The sequence below is a fragment of the Aquarana catesbeiana genome, linkage group LG13, assembly GCF_042186555.1.
Source record: "Aquarana catesbeiana isolate 2022-GZ linkage group LG13, ASM4218655v1, whole genome shotgun sequence".
NCBI lineage: Eukaryota > Metazoa > Chordata > Amphibia > Anura > Ranidae > Aquarana > Aquarana catesbeiana.
The window spans coordinates 184,122,043-184,135,779 of NC_133336.1; the positions used below are offsets into that span (position 1 = coordinate 184,122,043).

Below are 13,737 nucleotides of genomic sequence, written 5' to 3' on the forward strand. Positions count from 1 at the left end.
CAACTATGGCTGAAACAACTAATTGATTATTCGGCAACTAATTGATTATGAAAATAGTAATCGATTATTTTCATAATCGATTAATCGGCCAGTAACATAATGGGGTTAAAAAAAACTAAAATGAGCCCTTTATAGTACAAAAAGAGCAAATAATCGCTACTATAAATATTACTTTAACAGTTCTACAGTAAAAATTGAACCCCTTACAGTAGCGATTAGCTGCTTTTTTTGCACTATAAAGGGCTAATTTTATTTTTTTTAACCTCATTATTTTACTAAACGTCGTAGACCTGGTTCACATCTATGTGTGTTTTTTGGTGCTTTTTGCAGAAAGGCACTACAGTTCATTTACATGGTTTCCTATGGGACACGTTCACATCTATGCTTTTTTCAGCCACTGTGTGTTTGGAAAGGGTCAGGGACTTTTTTTGGTTCAATATACTTCAATGGAGAAGCTGCAGAAAAGCATGTAATGCGTTTTTGCAGCAATTTGTGTTTTTTAATCTGCCCAACAACATATTGGCCAAAAAAAAAATGCAAAAACGCAAATTGCAGCAAAATCACGTGTGCAAAAATCAAAAAGCTCTGCAGAAACAGATCACAAGCAAACTGCATAGTTGTGTACCGAGCCTTATGCTGGCCACACTGATCAATTTTCAGACAAGAATATTCATACGAAAAATCTTTATACATTCACTGAATGAAAGAATGTTGTTTGAAATTTTTACTTGCTTTTAACATTTCTGTTTAAAATTAATGTAATCTCTGAACGAAAACCACATACACTGTCTGAAAATTCCTTTGACCAAGAAGTTTTCTATTATTTCCAAATTTTCCCGTCACTGTGGTTAAAAAAAATGATCGTCAATTTGACCTCACTAACGATTAGAAAATCAAAAACGAACGTTCTTAAAATTACATTTTTTTTTTTTTTTTTTGAAGGAAGACCTGGTTTGTTTTTTTGTAATACAAAAATTTGATCTCTGAGTCTGATATTTACCAGATTTACTCTTTAATAGTATATACAGTATATCTCTTCTGTCTGTTATTCTCAGAGTCAATTAGAGATTTTGCTCCCTAACCATATAGTTGGTTATTTATATTTACCACTGCATAGAGATATTTAAGAATAAATTGCCTTTTTTTAAAAAAAAAAACTTTACATATTAACTAAATTATACACCACACTTTGTTTTTGATGTTATTAACAGATTAATCAAAACAATAATCAGCCAACTAATCGATTATGAAAATAATTGTTAGTTGCAGCCCTAAATACAACCGATGTATGTCTAAGTATTCTTCAATGGGGAGGCCATGAGAATGCAGTGGGGCTAATGCTGGGCCCTTGGCAACCACCCGAAGTGCAGACAAGAAAATGTGTATATGTAGGTAGGTATGTGCTCTTGATGTCCACAGAAGCCAGAAAGTCTGCCTGGTGAAGGGAGGCAATGACAGACTTGGTGGATCCCATGCAGAATTTCTAAGCTCAAATGAAGGCATTTGGAGCTTTGAGATCCAATATGAGACAGCTGCCCCTATGGCTTTGGGAACAGAACAGTTTGGAAGTAAAATCACTGAAACCTTTGTGGAACTGAGGCAATCACCCCTTGGTCCAGACGGAGATCTGCTAATCTGTGCGGTGACACAGGAAGTTTACACATGAGAAATCAAGGAGTGGGCATGAAGTTCCAGGAGTACCACCTCCTCTGGCCACATGTCTGAGATGCAAGCTGCCCCAAGTGTCCACAAATGTTAAACTTAGAGATGAGATGGAAAACCACCAGCAGTCTTTTACAAACGTTTAAAAAGTGCAGACGTTTTTCTCTATGTGTTCTGAAGAGCAGGTAATGCTAGCAAGAACAGAGCTCTAGGGAGGGCTTCCACAAGCTCATCATTTGGGTCCTTAAAGACTGGTGCATACTCTACTAGTATGGCAGCAGCTTTGTTAAGATGGAACTGCCTCACTCCCAGGAACAGGGTGACGCTCTTCATTTTACAGTGAAATTGAACAGCAGCATTGTCACCATGGACATCTTAGACTAACATGGACAAGTTTTACATGGACTTTAAGTGAGTTAAAAAATAAAGTCCAATCCCAGCTACAACTTTTTAAGCACTACCATAAATGCTAACGGATATAAACACCCACACCAGTGTAACGTGGTTTCTCTCAACCCCTCTAAATGCTACATAGTTCCAATTAAGGGAACATGCTGTGACATTACAGATTACAATGTGTAATGTGTAGTGGCTATGGATCATCTAGTGTATTGATTAATTTGTTGGCTTGATTGGCCCTAAAACAAGAAACAGAAAATTGACAGTTACTTACCGATAACTGTTTTTCTAGGATATCTTCCAGGACGGCACACCTGAGATGAGAGGCTCCTCCCTACAGGAAACACAATCAATCGACAGCTGTTTTAAGTCCCCACCCTTCCCCTTGATCCTCAGTTTGTAGAGAAGTAACTCCTGAACCTGGTTCACAAGGGAAATCATTCCTCATAGGTACTCACCTTCTAGTGTTCTACCATTTTCCCTCCTCCAACGGGCGGGAAGTAGGCCTGCCGTCCTGGAAGATATCCTAGAAAAACAGTTATCGGTAAGTAACTGTCAATTTTCTCTAGTCATCTTCCAGGACGGCACACCTGAGAGGATAATCAAGTACCTCAGGCCTACCTTAGGGTGGGACCACTGCAAGACCCTCTTGGCGGACCTTGGTTCTGCAGTGAGTTTTACCTCCACTCCATATGCTTGATGAAGGTATCTTAGCTGGATCATGCGGCTGATCTGCAGGTCTACTCCACCGATGTCCCTGCCTTCTCTGCTTCGGATGCAGGACCTAGGTGGAGTGGGCTCTTAAAGATGGAATCAGAAAACATGTTAAACTTGTAGGTTATCAATGTTGCCTATCTCACACATCTAACAACCATGGCCTATTGTGCCTGTAGGTGCTACTTAGAACCCTTAAAGATTAATCAGAGACCTGTGTTGTAAGACAAGGACACTAATTGATCACTAAGAGGGCCTGTCTTAACCATAGGTGTGCGCAGCCAATTTCATTAGGGTGTGCACCCTAAAGCTCAAACACACATGCATGTGTGTGTGTCTACATATATATGACCCCGGCAAATTGATCTCTCTGCTGCCCCAGTGAAAGAGAAGAGCATAGACACTTCTCTTATGGCAGAGCCAGCAAGATGCAGATCTTTCACATGTTCCTGCTGCTACACAGAGCGATAATACTAATGCGCATGGGGTGATTAGGGTGTGCCTGGGCACACCCTGTGCGCACGCCTATGGTCTTAGCACTATCCTGTTCAGGGAAAGAAAACTGCAAAAAAAGGTGGGCCCCTAACAGACAACCTTTTTTGTTCATTTTTATCTTTACATCAGCAAAGACTAAAGGGAAGCCTACTTAAGGGTAATAGATTAACCGAGGCTTAATCCCTGGGTTTAAGGCATGCCCACTCTGTGGCTTTACTTACGCCTGAGTGCCTACTTCAGGAGAATAAAGTCCATAGCAGGAGTATAACACTTATACTGCTACATCTAGTTCTGCTAGAAGGGTGAGATGAAGGCCATGCACCGAGCCGTAACCTATTCGGTCGGATATACATCTTTATACTTCATCTTCAGGTCATAATATTCCTCTGAACAGAACTTCCCAAGTTCTTACTAAGCAGGGTGATTCTTTATCGCCTTCCTCCAGTGTCCTATAACCCTACTGGGCTTCAACCCTAGGAAATGGTTCCAGCATCCCTGAATGTAAGGGGCTGAGGCTTTCTGACATGTGACGTCTGCAGCCAGAACTCCAGGCCCCTCCACGGAAAAGAGGGCTGAAATACAAAAGGTGATACATGCATTATTAATATCACAAATTAAAAAAGACCATAGATTGTGGAGCCAGCACAATAGATTTAGACAGAAAGGACACAAGCATAGACAATAATGTGTATCTGAGTGTGGCTAGCTAAACCAACATATCAAATATGGGAGAGACCCAAATCTGAACTTCAATGTAGACAAACAGTCCTCACAGTCTGGTTTTCTGATGTGCAGCCAATCTGTAAAAACATTAAGATACACGCAAACCCTCAGCCTTGGTTCACACTGGGACGACTTGTCAGGCGACCTAGTCACCTGACAAGTAGCGTCCTGTTCTGTGCAATGGAGCCATTCTAAATCGGCACGATGCAAGTCGCTCCGACTTAGAAAAAGGTTCCTGTACGACTTTGGGGGCGACTTGCATTGACTTCTATACAGAAGTCGTTTCGCAAGTCGCCGCTGAGTCGTGTCCTGGGTCGCCTGAGGCAGTCGCGCTGTAAGTCGTGCTGCCTCAGTGTGAACCGACCCTAAATGCTGCGTGTTTCTGAAGTGCAGCTAGCTAGGTCATAACTGATATATATACATAAAGGACGGGAGTCCTGTTTACGGTGGAGTTTTACTGATGTACAGCAAAACAGGGCCATAAATATAAGACAGAAAGACCCAAACTTCTATGTTGCGTATTTCTGATGAACCACCAAATACAGTTATAAGATCAATATGGCCCTGGCTAGCTAAACCAACATAAGACAATATCTTTTCTGTTATGCAGTTCTGTAGTGCAGTCACATAGAACCAACACGGAAAGGACCCAAGCAACCTGCAGCATTGTGTTTTTCCGAAGTGCAGTAAGGTAATGGAATCTGAAACAGAAAGCACCAACAAGCTTCAATGTTGAGTATTTCTGCTGTACAGCAACATAAAAACAGACAGCCTTCCTAGCTGCGATCTTTCTGGTGTATTGCAAAGTAAGGCCATAAACTCCATGATGTCTATTCTTGTGTGTAGCAAAACCTCAACCAGAAGGGAACTTCGGGCTCCCACACCTGTGCGACCCAACCTGCAACCGCAAAAACGCAAGAGAATCACTATGGCTTCCAATGGGAACCATTTGTGTCTGTGCAACTCCAGGTCGCAGTGCCACCAAGCAGACCCTGCTTTCTGGATCCACAGACCTCAAGATTACACAGGTCGCAGGTAACTTGCAATTTTCAGGTTGAACAAGCGAGGGGTCCCCAATGCTCTATCTCCCTGGAGGCGTGCAGCCAACAACACCCTGCTGTGTATCCCTAAGAAGCAGCAAGGTAGAACAATGAGAAACAGAAAAGACATCGCTCACTGCTGTGCCTTTCTGATATGCAGCCGATAAGGCAGTAAATATAGGACATACAGGACACAAACAATCTTCAATCTTTGTGTATGCCTGATGTGTAGTAATATACCAATACTGAGCAGATACGCCACCATCCTCAATGTGTCTCCCTGCTGAGGCAGCAAAAACAAATCAGAAAAGGACAAGCAACCTCACTGCTGTGTCCCTTCTGATATGCAGCCAATAAGGCAGTAAATGTAAGACATAAAAGGACAGACAACCTTCAATCTTGTATATGTCTGATGTGCAACAATATAACAATCTGAATAGAGATAGCACATCCATATTGAAGGGATTTGGCATGCGACTCAACATGTCAAATCGCATGCCTAAAATCGGCAACCTTTGCCGTTAATAGCACTGTCAGCCTGACGCCACTTTGCGGGACTGCACCGATTACCAAAGGCAGTACTAGTACTACCCCTGGCACAGGTTCAATTTGTATTTCCCAATAATTCAGGACCATCAATCTTCACTACTGCCTATCTAATAAGCAACCAATAAGGCAGTAATACAGGACACACAAAAAACCCCAGACAGAACTCAATTTTGAGTATGTCTGATGTGCAGCAATATAACAAATATGAGCAGAGATGTCATAAGACTAAATGATGTGCATTTCCGCCATGCATCACAAAACCAGAAAGTACAGACCACCTTCCCTGTTGTATTTTTCTGATCTGTAGCCAAATAAAGCAGTACCTTTAGGATATAAACAGACAACAACAAAGCTTCAGTGCAGTGCATTTCTGATGTACAGCACTATATCCCTTATGAGCAGAGATGTCACAAATCTCAATGTGTATTTCTGCTGTGCCCCAAAACATCCCAGCAAGGACAAACCTTCACTACTGAGCTCTACTGGTGTGCAACCGAGGAGTCATGGTGTATCCCTTTATGAAATAACCAAACAGAGCAATTTGATCCCTAGGCATAGCCTGGGCTGTAGATACTAACACTTCACCCCCCAGTGAAGGAACAAATTCTAAAAATGGTTGGACACCTTACTATAGTAGCTGTTGTCCTACCTTACCTCCGTGGACTGAGCAAACGCTAGCCAGCTCACACACAGGTGGAGCTGATCAGAAACTAAAGTCTCGATGAGCCCAGCCCTAGAGACCAATTTAGGACAGCCTCTAGAAAAGGTGATCACCAATTTAGCCTGGAGGAAAATAGCCACCTGCAGGCTTTAAACAAGCAATCATGTATCTATCTAGCTCTTGCATATGTTTGCACAGAAAATCCTTAATTAAAGGATATAGGAAGCGATTTATGGTAAATCGCCTTTAGATCTGTCACTGAGTTGACTGCAGCCCAAACCAACAAAAAGGTTTTTCTTACCTCCTGCACTTCACCACAATGTAAAGGTGGAGTGGGAGGTTGGAGCTTATGACTTCAGATTCCTATCAGCTGGGCTAATAGGGCCATAACCTAGTGCACCTGCTGACCAGGAGAGCTTACTCCTGAATCCTTCAACCATTGCACAATCCATAAATTGTTCAGTGGTATACCTGGCCTGTAAGGAACTCTTTGTATCTACCAGGTCCTCCCCCCCCCCGCTCTATTCATCCCTACTAACAACCGGACATGTAGGGAGAGTGTTGGAAACCTACTGTTGTGATCACCACAGTGTCTCTGCTGTAAGAGAGAGCTGTGGATGGTGGTTTTAGCAGTAGCTTCTGGGCTATTTTGTTATGCAGACCCCAGGTCCTGCACTGCACCACTTAGTAAATTCAGGGGGAAGGGGAAGAAATGCCTTACCTACCTCTTTCCCATCTGAGGTGGTTTAGGCACACTCACTCCTCTGCACCACTTGTCCACCATACAGCACCTCTGATGTAAGAGGGAGCTGTAGCTGGTGTTTTTAGCAGAAGCTTCTGGGCTATTTGAATCCAGACCCCAGGGGAGATTATCTCAAATGCCCAGAAACCATCTGGCTGGGATTGGGGATTTTGCAGCTAAATTCCCAAGGTAAAGGAAAGTACTCACCGTTGTAGTCTTCCCCTTTTTCCACAGCCACAGGGCTTGCTTTTCCATCCTTATGGTCCACACGCAAGGAGGATAGCCGCCAAAGTGCCCCCCCCAACTGCTGTCCCCGTAGGGAGCTGCAAGGTTAAGCTGTGTCCTGCCAGTCAGTATATACATCTGGGGGGGGCAATGCCGTACGTTCCTCATTCCCTTCTGAGGTGGTTTAGGCAGACATCCACCGTAGTGAACTGGTGCCTCCTCGAAAGGAGGATGTGGGCGCCTGCTCCTGCTGACTCTCAGCCTTCCCACCTGGGTAAGAACGCAGGTCGTTCAGGCGGCGCCCTCCCCAGCAGCCCACGCGAGCTACCAGGGGCCCAGGAGTCGGGGGCCCTGGAAAGAACTGACAGCCAGCACCCCTGTCTGAACGGATGCCCGGACAGGTAAGGGGGGGAGACAGGAAAAAGGCCCCTGAAGTTCTGGGGACACCACTGTACCCAGGGGCCTTCAGCTCTCAGGGGGGCTCTTCCAGTTTCTGCTGCCCCCCCTGAGGAAAGGATAGGGGAACCCCCCAGGAAGGATAAATATATCCGGCCAGACCCAGAGGCCCATCAGGTACTAACCAGGCCCGACCCTGCTTTGCCTCCGAAATCATACGAGATCGGGCAGGCGGCGCCCTCTTTCACTTTCAGGGTGATGTGGCCGTAGGCCTTCCCCAGGCATTTGGTCCGGCTCCCAGGGGGGGACCACCAGCCCCAGGCTTCGGGTCATTTGGAAAAAAACAAACGGTTTCGCTGTGTAGGGAGAAACACAATCAAAAACTGAGGATCAAGGGGAAGGGTGGGGACTTAAAACAGCTGTCGATTGATTGTGTTTCCTGTAGGGAGGAGCCTCTCATCTCAGGTGTGCCGTCCTGGAAGATGACTAGAGAAAGAATACATATATGTTTACTTACTTCTGTCGCTTTGCCATCTGTGCTCGGACATGGGCTTCTATTTTTGTAGGGTCTTGGACAGCTTCAGTTCCCAAAACTCGCATTAGATTAGATATTCTTACTGAAAAAAAAAAAAAAAACCCACAAAATATATGTTACCGGCTTGAAGGGAGATTAACTGAACACAGATCATGCGTCTCTAAAAAAATAAATAAATAAATAAATAATTGACAGCACTGGCACGAGTTCTATTCGAACACATACATGGAGTACAAAAGGGACCAGTCTATAGACACAGATTCAGCTTTAGTGACATTCTGCTAAGGGTAAAATCACCCTCTTCCTAAAAGAGAAAAAAAAATAAATAAAAGCCATCCTCCCCTTAGATGTTGGTTACTCCCACCACTGCCATTACTAACAGCTTTTGCTCATACTTTACACTGGGAAATAGAATTACAATGCCCAAGAGACGGTATGGATGGGACAGAGATATAATGAAGGTGTTTGCATTGGGAGTGTTTTTAAACGGTCCATGGGTCTGCTGAGTCCTCTACTGAACAAGAAACAACTGTTCTCTGCAGGGTCACTGAGGTTAAACTCCATGGCATGGCGATTTCAACTAATACTTCGGAAGGGTTCTCTGCTTTCTTAACCACTTGCCGACCGCCTAACGTAGATATACGTCGGCAGAGTGGCACGGGCAGGCAGAATCACGTATATATACGTGATCTGCCTCCCGCGGGCGGGGGGTCCGATCGGACCCCCCCCCGGTGCCAGCGGCGGTCGGCATCTGACTGGGAGAGTCGGGAGGCGAGGGGGAGACCATCCGATCGTGGCCCCCCCCTCGCGATCGCTCCCAGCCAATGGGAATCCTCCTCTGCCTGTGTGTAGTTTCACACAGGCAGAGGATGTGATGTCATCTCTCCTCGGTCTGGCAGTTTCCGTCCAGCGCCGAGGAGAGAAGACATGTAAGTGCACACAACACAAACACACACAGTAGAACATGCCAGGCATACCTTACACCCCCGATCCCCCCCCGATCGCCCCCCGATCCCCCCCCAATCACCCCCCCCCCGTCACAAACTGACATTAGCAGTATTTTTTTTTTTTTTTTCTGATTACTGCATAGTGTCAGTTTGTGACAGTTACAGTGTTAGGGCAGTGAGTGTTAGGCCCCTTTTAGGTCTAGGATACCCCCCTAACCCCCCCTAATAAAGTTTTAACCCCTTGATCACCCCCTGTCACCAGTGTCACTAAGCGATCATTTTTCTGATCGCTGTATTAGTGTCGCTGGTGACGCTAGTTAGTGAGGTAAATATTTAGGTTTGCCGTCAGCGTTTTATAGCGACAGGGACCCCCATATACTACCTAATAAATGTTTTAACCCCTTGATTGCCCCCTAGTTAACCCTTTCACCACTGATCACCGTATAACTGTTACGGGTGACGCTGGTTAGTTCGTTTATTTTTTATAGTGTCAGGGCACCCGCCGTTTATTACCGAATAAAAGTTTAGCCCCCTGATCGCCCGGCGGTGATATGCGTCGCCCCAGGCAGCGTCAGATTAGCGCCAGTACCGCTAACACCCACGCACGCAGCATACGCCTCCCTTAGTGGTATAGTATCTGTACGGATCAATATCTGATCCGATCAGATCTATACTAGCGTCCCCAGCAGTTTAGGGTTCCCAAAAACGCAGTGTTAGCGGGATCAGCCCAGATACCTGCTAGCACCTGCGTTTTTCCCCTCTGCCCGGCCCGGCCCAGCCCACCCAAGTGCAGTATCGATCGATCACTGTCACTTACAAAACACTAAACGCATAACTGCAGCGTTCGCAGAGTCAGGCCTGATCCCTGCGATCGCTAACAGTTTTTTTGGTAGCGTTTTGGTGAACTGGCAAGCACCAGCCCCAAGCAGTGTCAGGTTAGCGCCAGTACCGCTAACACCCACGCACGCAGCATACGCCTCCCTTAGTGGTATAGTATCTGATCGGATCAATATCTGATCCGATCAGATCTATACTAGCGTCCCCAGCAGTTTAGGGTTCCCACAAACGCAGTGTTAGCGGGAGCAGCCCAGATACCTGCTAGCACCTGCGTTTTGCCCCTCCGCCCGGCCCAGCCCAGCCCACCCAAGTGCAGTATCGATCGATCACTGACACTTACAAAACACTAAACGCATAACTGCAGCGTTCGCAGAGTCAGGCCTGATCCCTGCGATCGCTAACAGTTTTTTTGGTAGCGTTTTGGTGAACTGGCAAGCACCAGCGGCCTAGTACACCCCGGTCGTAGTCAAACCAGCACTGCAGTAACACTTGGTGACGTGGCGAGTCCCATAAGTGCAGTTCAAGCTGGTGAGGTGGCAAGCACAAGTAGTGTCCCGCTGCCACCAAGAAGACAAACACAGACCCGTCATGCCCATAGTGCCCTTCCTGCTGCATTCGCCAATCCTAATTGGGAACCCACCGCTTCTGCAGCGCCCGTACTTCCCCCATTCACATCCCCAACCAAATGCAGTCGGCTGCATGAGAGGCATTTTCTTTATGTCCTCCCGAGTACCCCTACCCAACGAACCCCCAAAAAAGATGTCGTGTCTGCAGCAAGCGCGAATATAGGCGTGACACCCTCTATTATTGTCCCTCCTGTCCTGACAATCCTGGTCTTTGCATTGGTGAATGTTTTGAACGCTACCATTCACTAGTTGAGTATTAGCGTAGGGTACAGCATTGCACAGACTAGGCACACTTTCACAGGGTCTCCCAAGATGCCATCGCATTTTGAGAGACCCGAACCTGGAACCGGTTACAGTTACAAAAGTTAGTTACAAAAAAAAGTGTAAAAAAAAAAAAAAAAAAAAAAAAAAAAACACATACAAAAATATAAAATAAAAAAAAATAGTTGTCGTTTTATTGTTCTCTCTCTCTCTCTCTATTCTCTCTCTATTGTTCTGTTTTTTTTTACTGTATTCTATTCTGCAATGTTTTATTGTTATTATGTTTTATCATGTTTGCTTTTCAGGTATGCAATTTTTTATACCTTACCGTTTACTGTGCTTTATTGTTAACCATTTTTTTGTCTTCAGGTACGCCATTCACGACTTTGAGTGGTTATACCAGAATGATGCCTGCAGGTTTAGGTATCATCTTGGTATCATTCTTTTCAGCCAGCGGTCGGCTTTCATGTAAAAGCAATCCTAGCGGCTAATTAGCCTCTAGACTGCTTTTACAAGCAGTGGGAGGGAATGCCCCTCCCCCCCAACGTCTTCCGTGTTTTTCTCTGGCTCTCCTGTCTCAACAGGGAACCTGAAAATGCAGCCGGTGATTCAGCCAGCTGACCATAGAGCTGATCAGAGACCAGAGTGGCTCCAAACATCTCTATGGCCTAAGAAACCGGAAGCTACGAGCATTTTATGACTTAGATTTCGCCGGATGTAAACAGCGCCATTGGGAAATTGGGAAAGCATTTTATCACACCAATCTTGGTGTGGTCAGATGCTTTGAGGGCAGAGGAGAAATCTAGGGTCTAATAGACCCCAATTTTTGCAAAAAAAGAGTACCTGTCACTACCTATTGCTATGATAGGGGATATTTACATTCCCTGAGATAACAATAAAAATGATTAAAAAAAAAAAAAAATGAAAGGAACAGTTTAAAAATAAGATAAAAAAATAATAATAAGAAAAAAAAAAAAAAAAAAAAGCACCCCTGTCCCCCCTGCTCTCGCGCTAAGGCGAACGCAAGCGTCGGTCTGGCGTCAAATGTAAACAGCAATTGCACCATGCATGTGAGGTATCGCCGCGAAGGTCAGATCGAGGGCAGTAAGTTTAGCAGTAGACCTCCTCTGTAAATCTAAAGTGGTAACCTGTAAAGGCTTTTAAAGGCTTTTAAAAATGTATTTAGTTTGTCGCCACTGCACGTTTGTGCGCAATTTTAAAGCATGTCATGTTTGGTATCCATGTACTCGGCCTAAGATCATCTTTTTTATTTCATCAAACATTTGGGCAATATAGTGTGTTTTAGTGCATTAAAATGTAAAAAAGTGTGTTTTTTCCCCAAAAAATGCGTTTGAAAAATCGCTGCGCAAATACTGTGTGAAAAAAAAAAATGAAACACCCACCATTTTAATCTGTAGGGCATTTGCTTTAAAAAAAATATATAATGTTTGGGGGTTCAAAGTAATTTTCTTGCAAAAAAAAATTATTTTTTTATGTAAACAATAAGTGTCAGAAAGGGCTTTGTCTTCAAGTGGTTAGAAGTGTGGGTGATGTGTGACATAAGCTTCTAGATGTTGTGCATAAAATGCCAGGACAGTTCAAAACCCCCCCAAATGACCCCATTTTGGAAAGTAGACACCCCAAGCTATTTGCTGAGAGTCATGTTGAGTCCATGGAATAATTTATATTGTGACACAAGTTGCGGGAAAGAGACAATTTTTTATTTTTTTTATTTTTTTTTGCGCAAAGTTGTCACTAAATGATATATTGCTCAAACATGCCATGGGAATATGTGAAATTACACCCCAAAATACATTCTGCTGCTTCTCCTGAGTATGGGGATACCACATGTGTGAGACTTTTTGGGAGCCTAGCCGCGTACGGGACCCCGAAAACCAAGCACCGCCTTCAGGCTTTCTAAGGCCGTAAATTTTTGATTTCACTCTTCACTGCCTATCACAGTTTCGGAGGCCATGGAATGCCCAGGTGGCAAAAAAAACCCCCAAATGACCCCATTTTGGAAAGTAGACACCCCAAGCTATTTGATGAGAGGTATAGTGAGTATTTTGCAGACCTCACTTTTTGTCACAAAGTTTTGAAAATTGAAAAAAGAAAAAAAAAAAATTTTTTTTCTCGTCTTTCTTTATTTTCAAAAACAAATGAGAGCTGCAAAATACTCACCATGCCTCTCAGCAAATAGCTTGGGGTGTCTACTTTCCAAAATGGGGTCATTTGGGGGGGGTTTGTGCCACCTGGGCATTCCATGGCCTCCGAAACGGTGATAGGCAGTGAGGAGTAAAATCAAAAATGTACGCCCTTAGAAATCCTGAAGGCAGTGCTTGGTTTTCGGGGCCCCGTACGCGGCTAGGCTCCCAAAAAGTCCCACACATGTGGTATCCCCATACTCAGGAGAAGCAGCTAAATGTATTTTGGGGTGCAATTCCACATATGCCCATGGCCTGTGTGAGCAATATATCATTTAGTGACAACTTTGTGCAAAAAAAAAAAAAAAAAAAAAAAAAAAAAAATTTGTCACTTTCCCGCAACTTGTGTCAAAATATAAAACATTCCATGGACTCAACATGCCTCAAAGCAAATAGCTTGGGGTGTCTACTTTCCAAAATGGGGTCATTTGGGGGGGTTTTATGTCATCTGGGCATTTTATGGCCTTCAAAACTGTGATAGGTAGTGAGGAGTAAAATCAAAAATGTACGCCCTTAGAAATCCTGAAGGCAGTGATTGGTTTTCGGGGCCCCGTACGCGGCTAGGCTCCCAAAAAGTCCCACACATGTGGTATCCCCATACTCAGGAGAAGCAGCTAAATGTATTTTGGGGTGCAATTCCACATATGCCCATGGCCTGTGTGAGCAATATATCATTTAGTGACAACTTTTTGTAATTTTTTTTTTTTTTTTTTTTTTTTTG

The 13,737-nt window shown here is 44.3% G+C and overlaps 1 protein-coding gene across 1 annotated transcript in view; it reads right to left on the bottom strand.

Annotated features, from left to right (window-relative positions):
• Positions 1 to 13,737, bottom strand: part of PRPF3 (pre-mRNA processing factor 3) — a 64,527-nt gene that overhangs the window by 16,121 nt on the left and 34,669 nt on the right. The window contains exon 11 of the mRNA XM_073609940.1: positions 8,124 to 8,223. Coding sequence (XP_073466041.1) covers positions 8,124 to 8,223 — 100 coding nt within the window. The remainder of the gene's footprint in view (positions 1 to 8,123; positions 8,224 to 13,737) is intronic.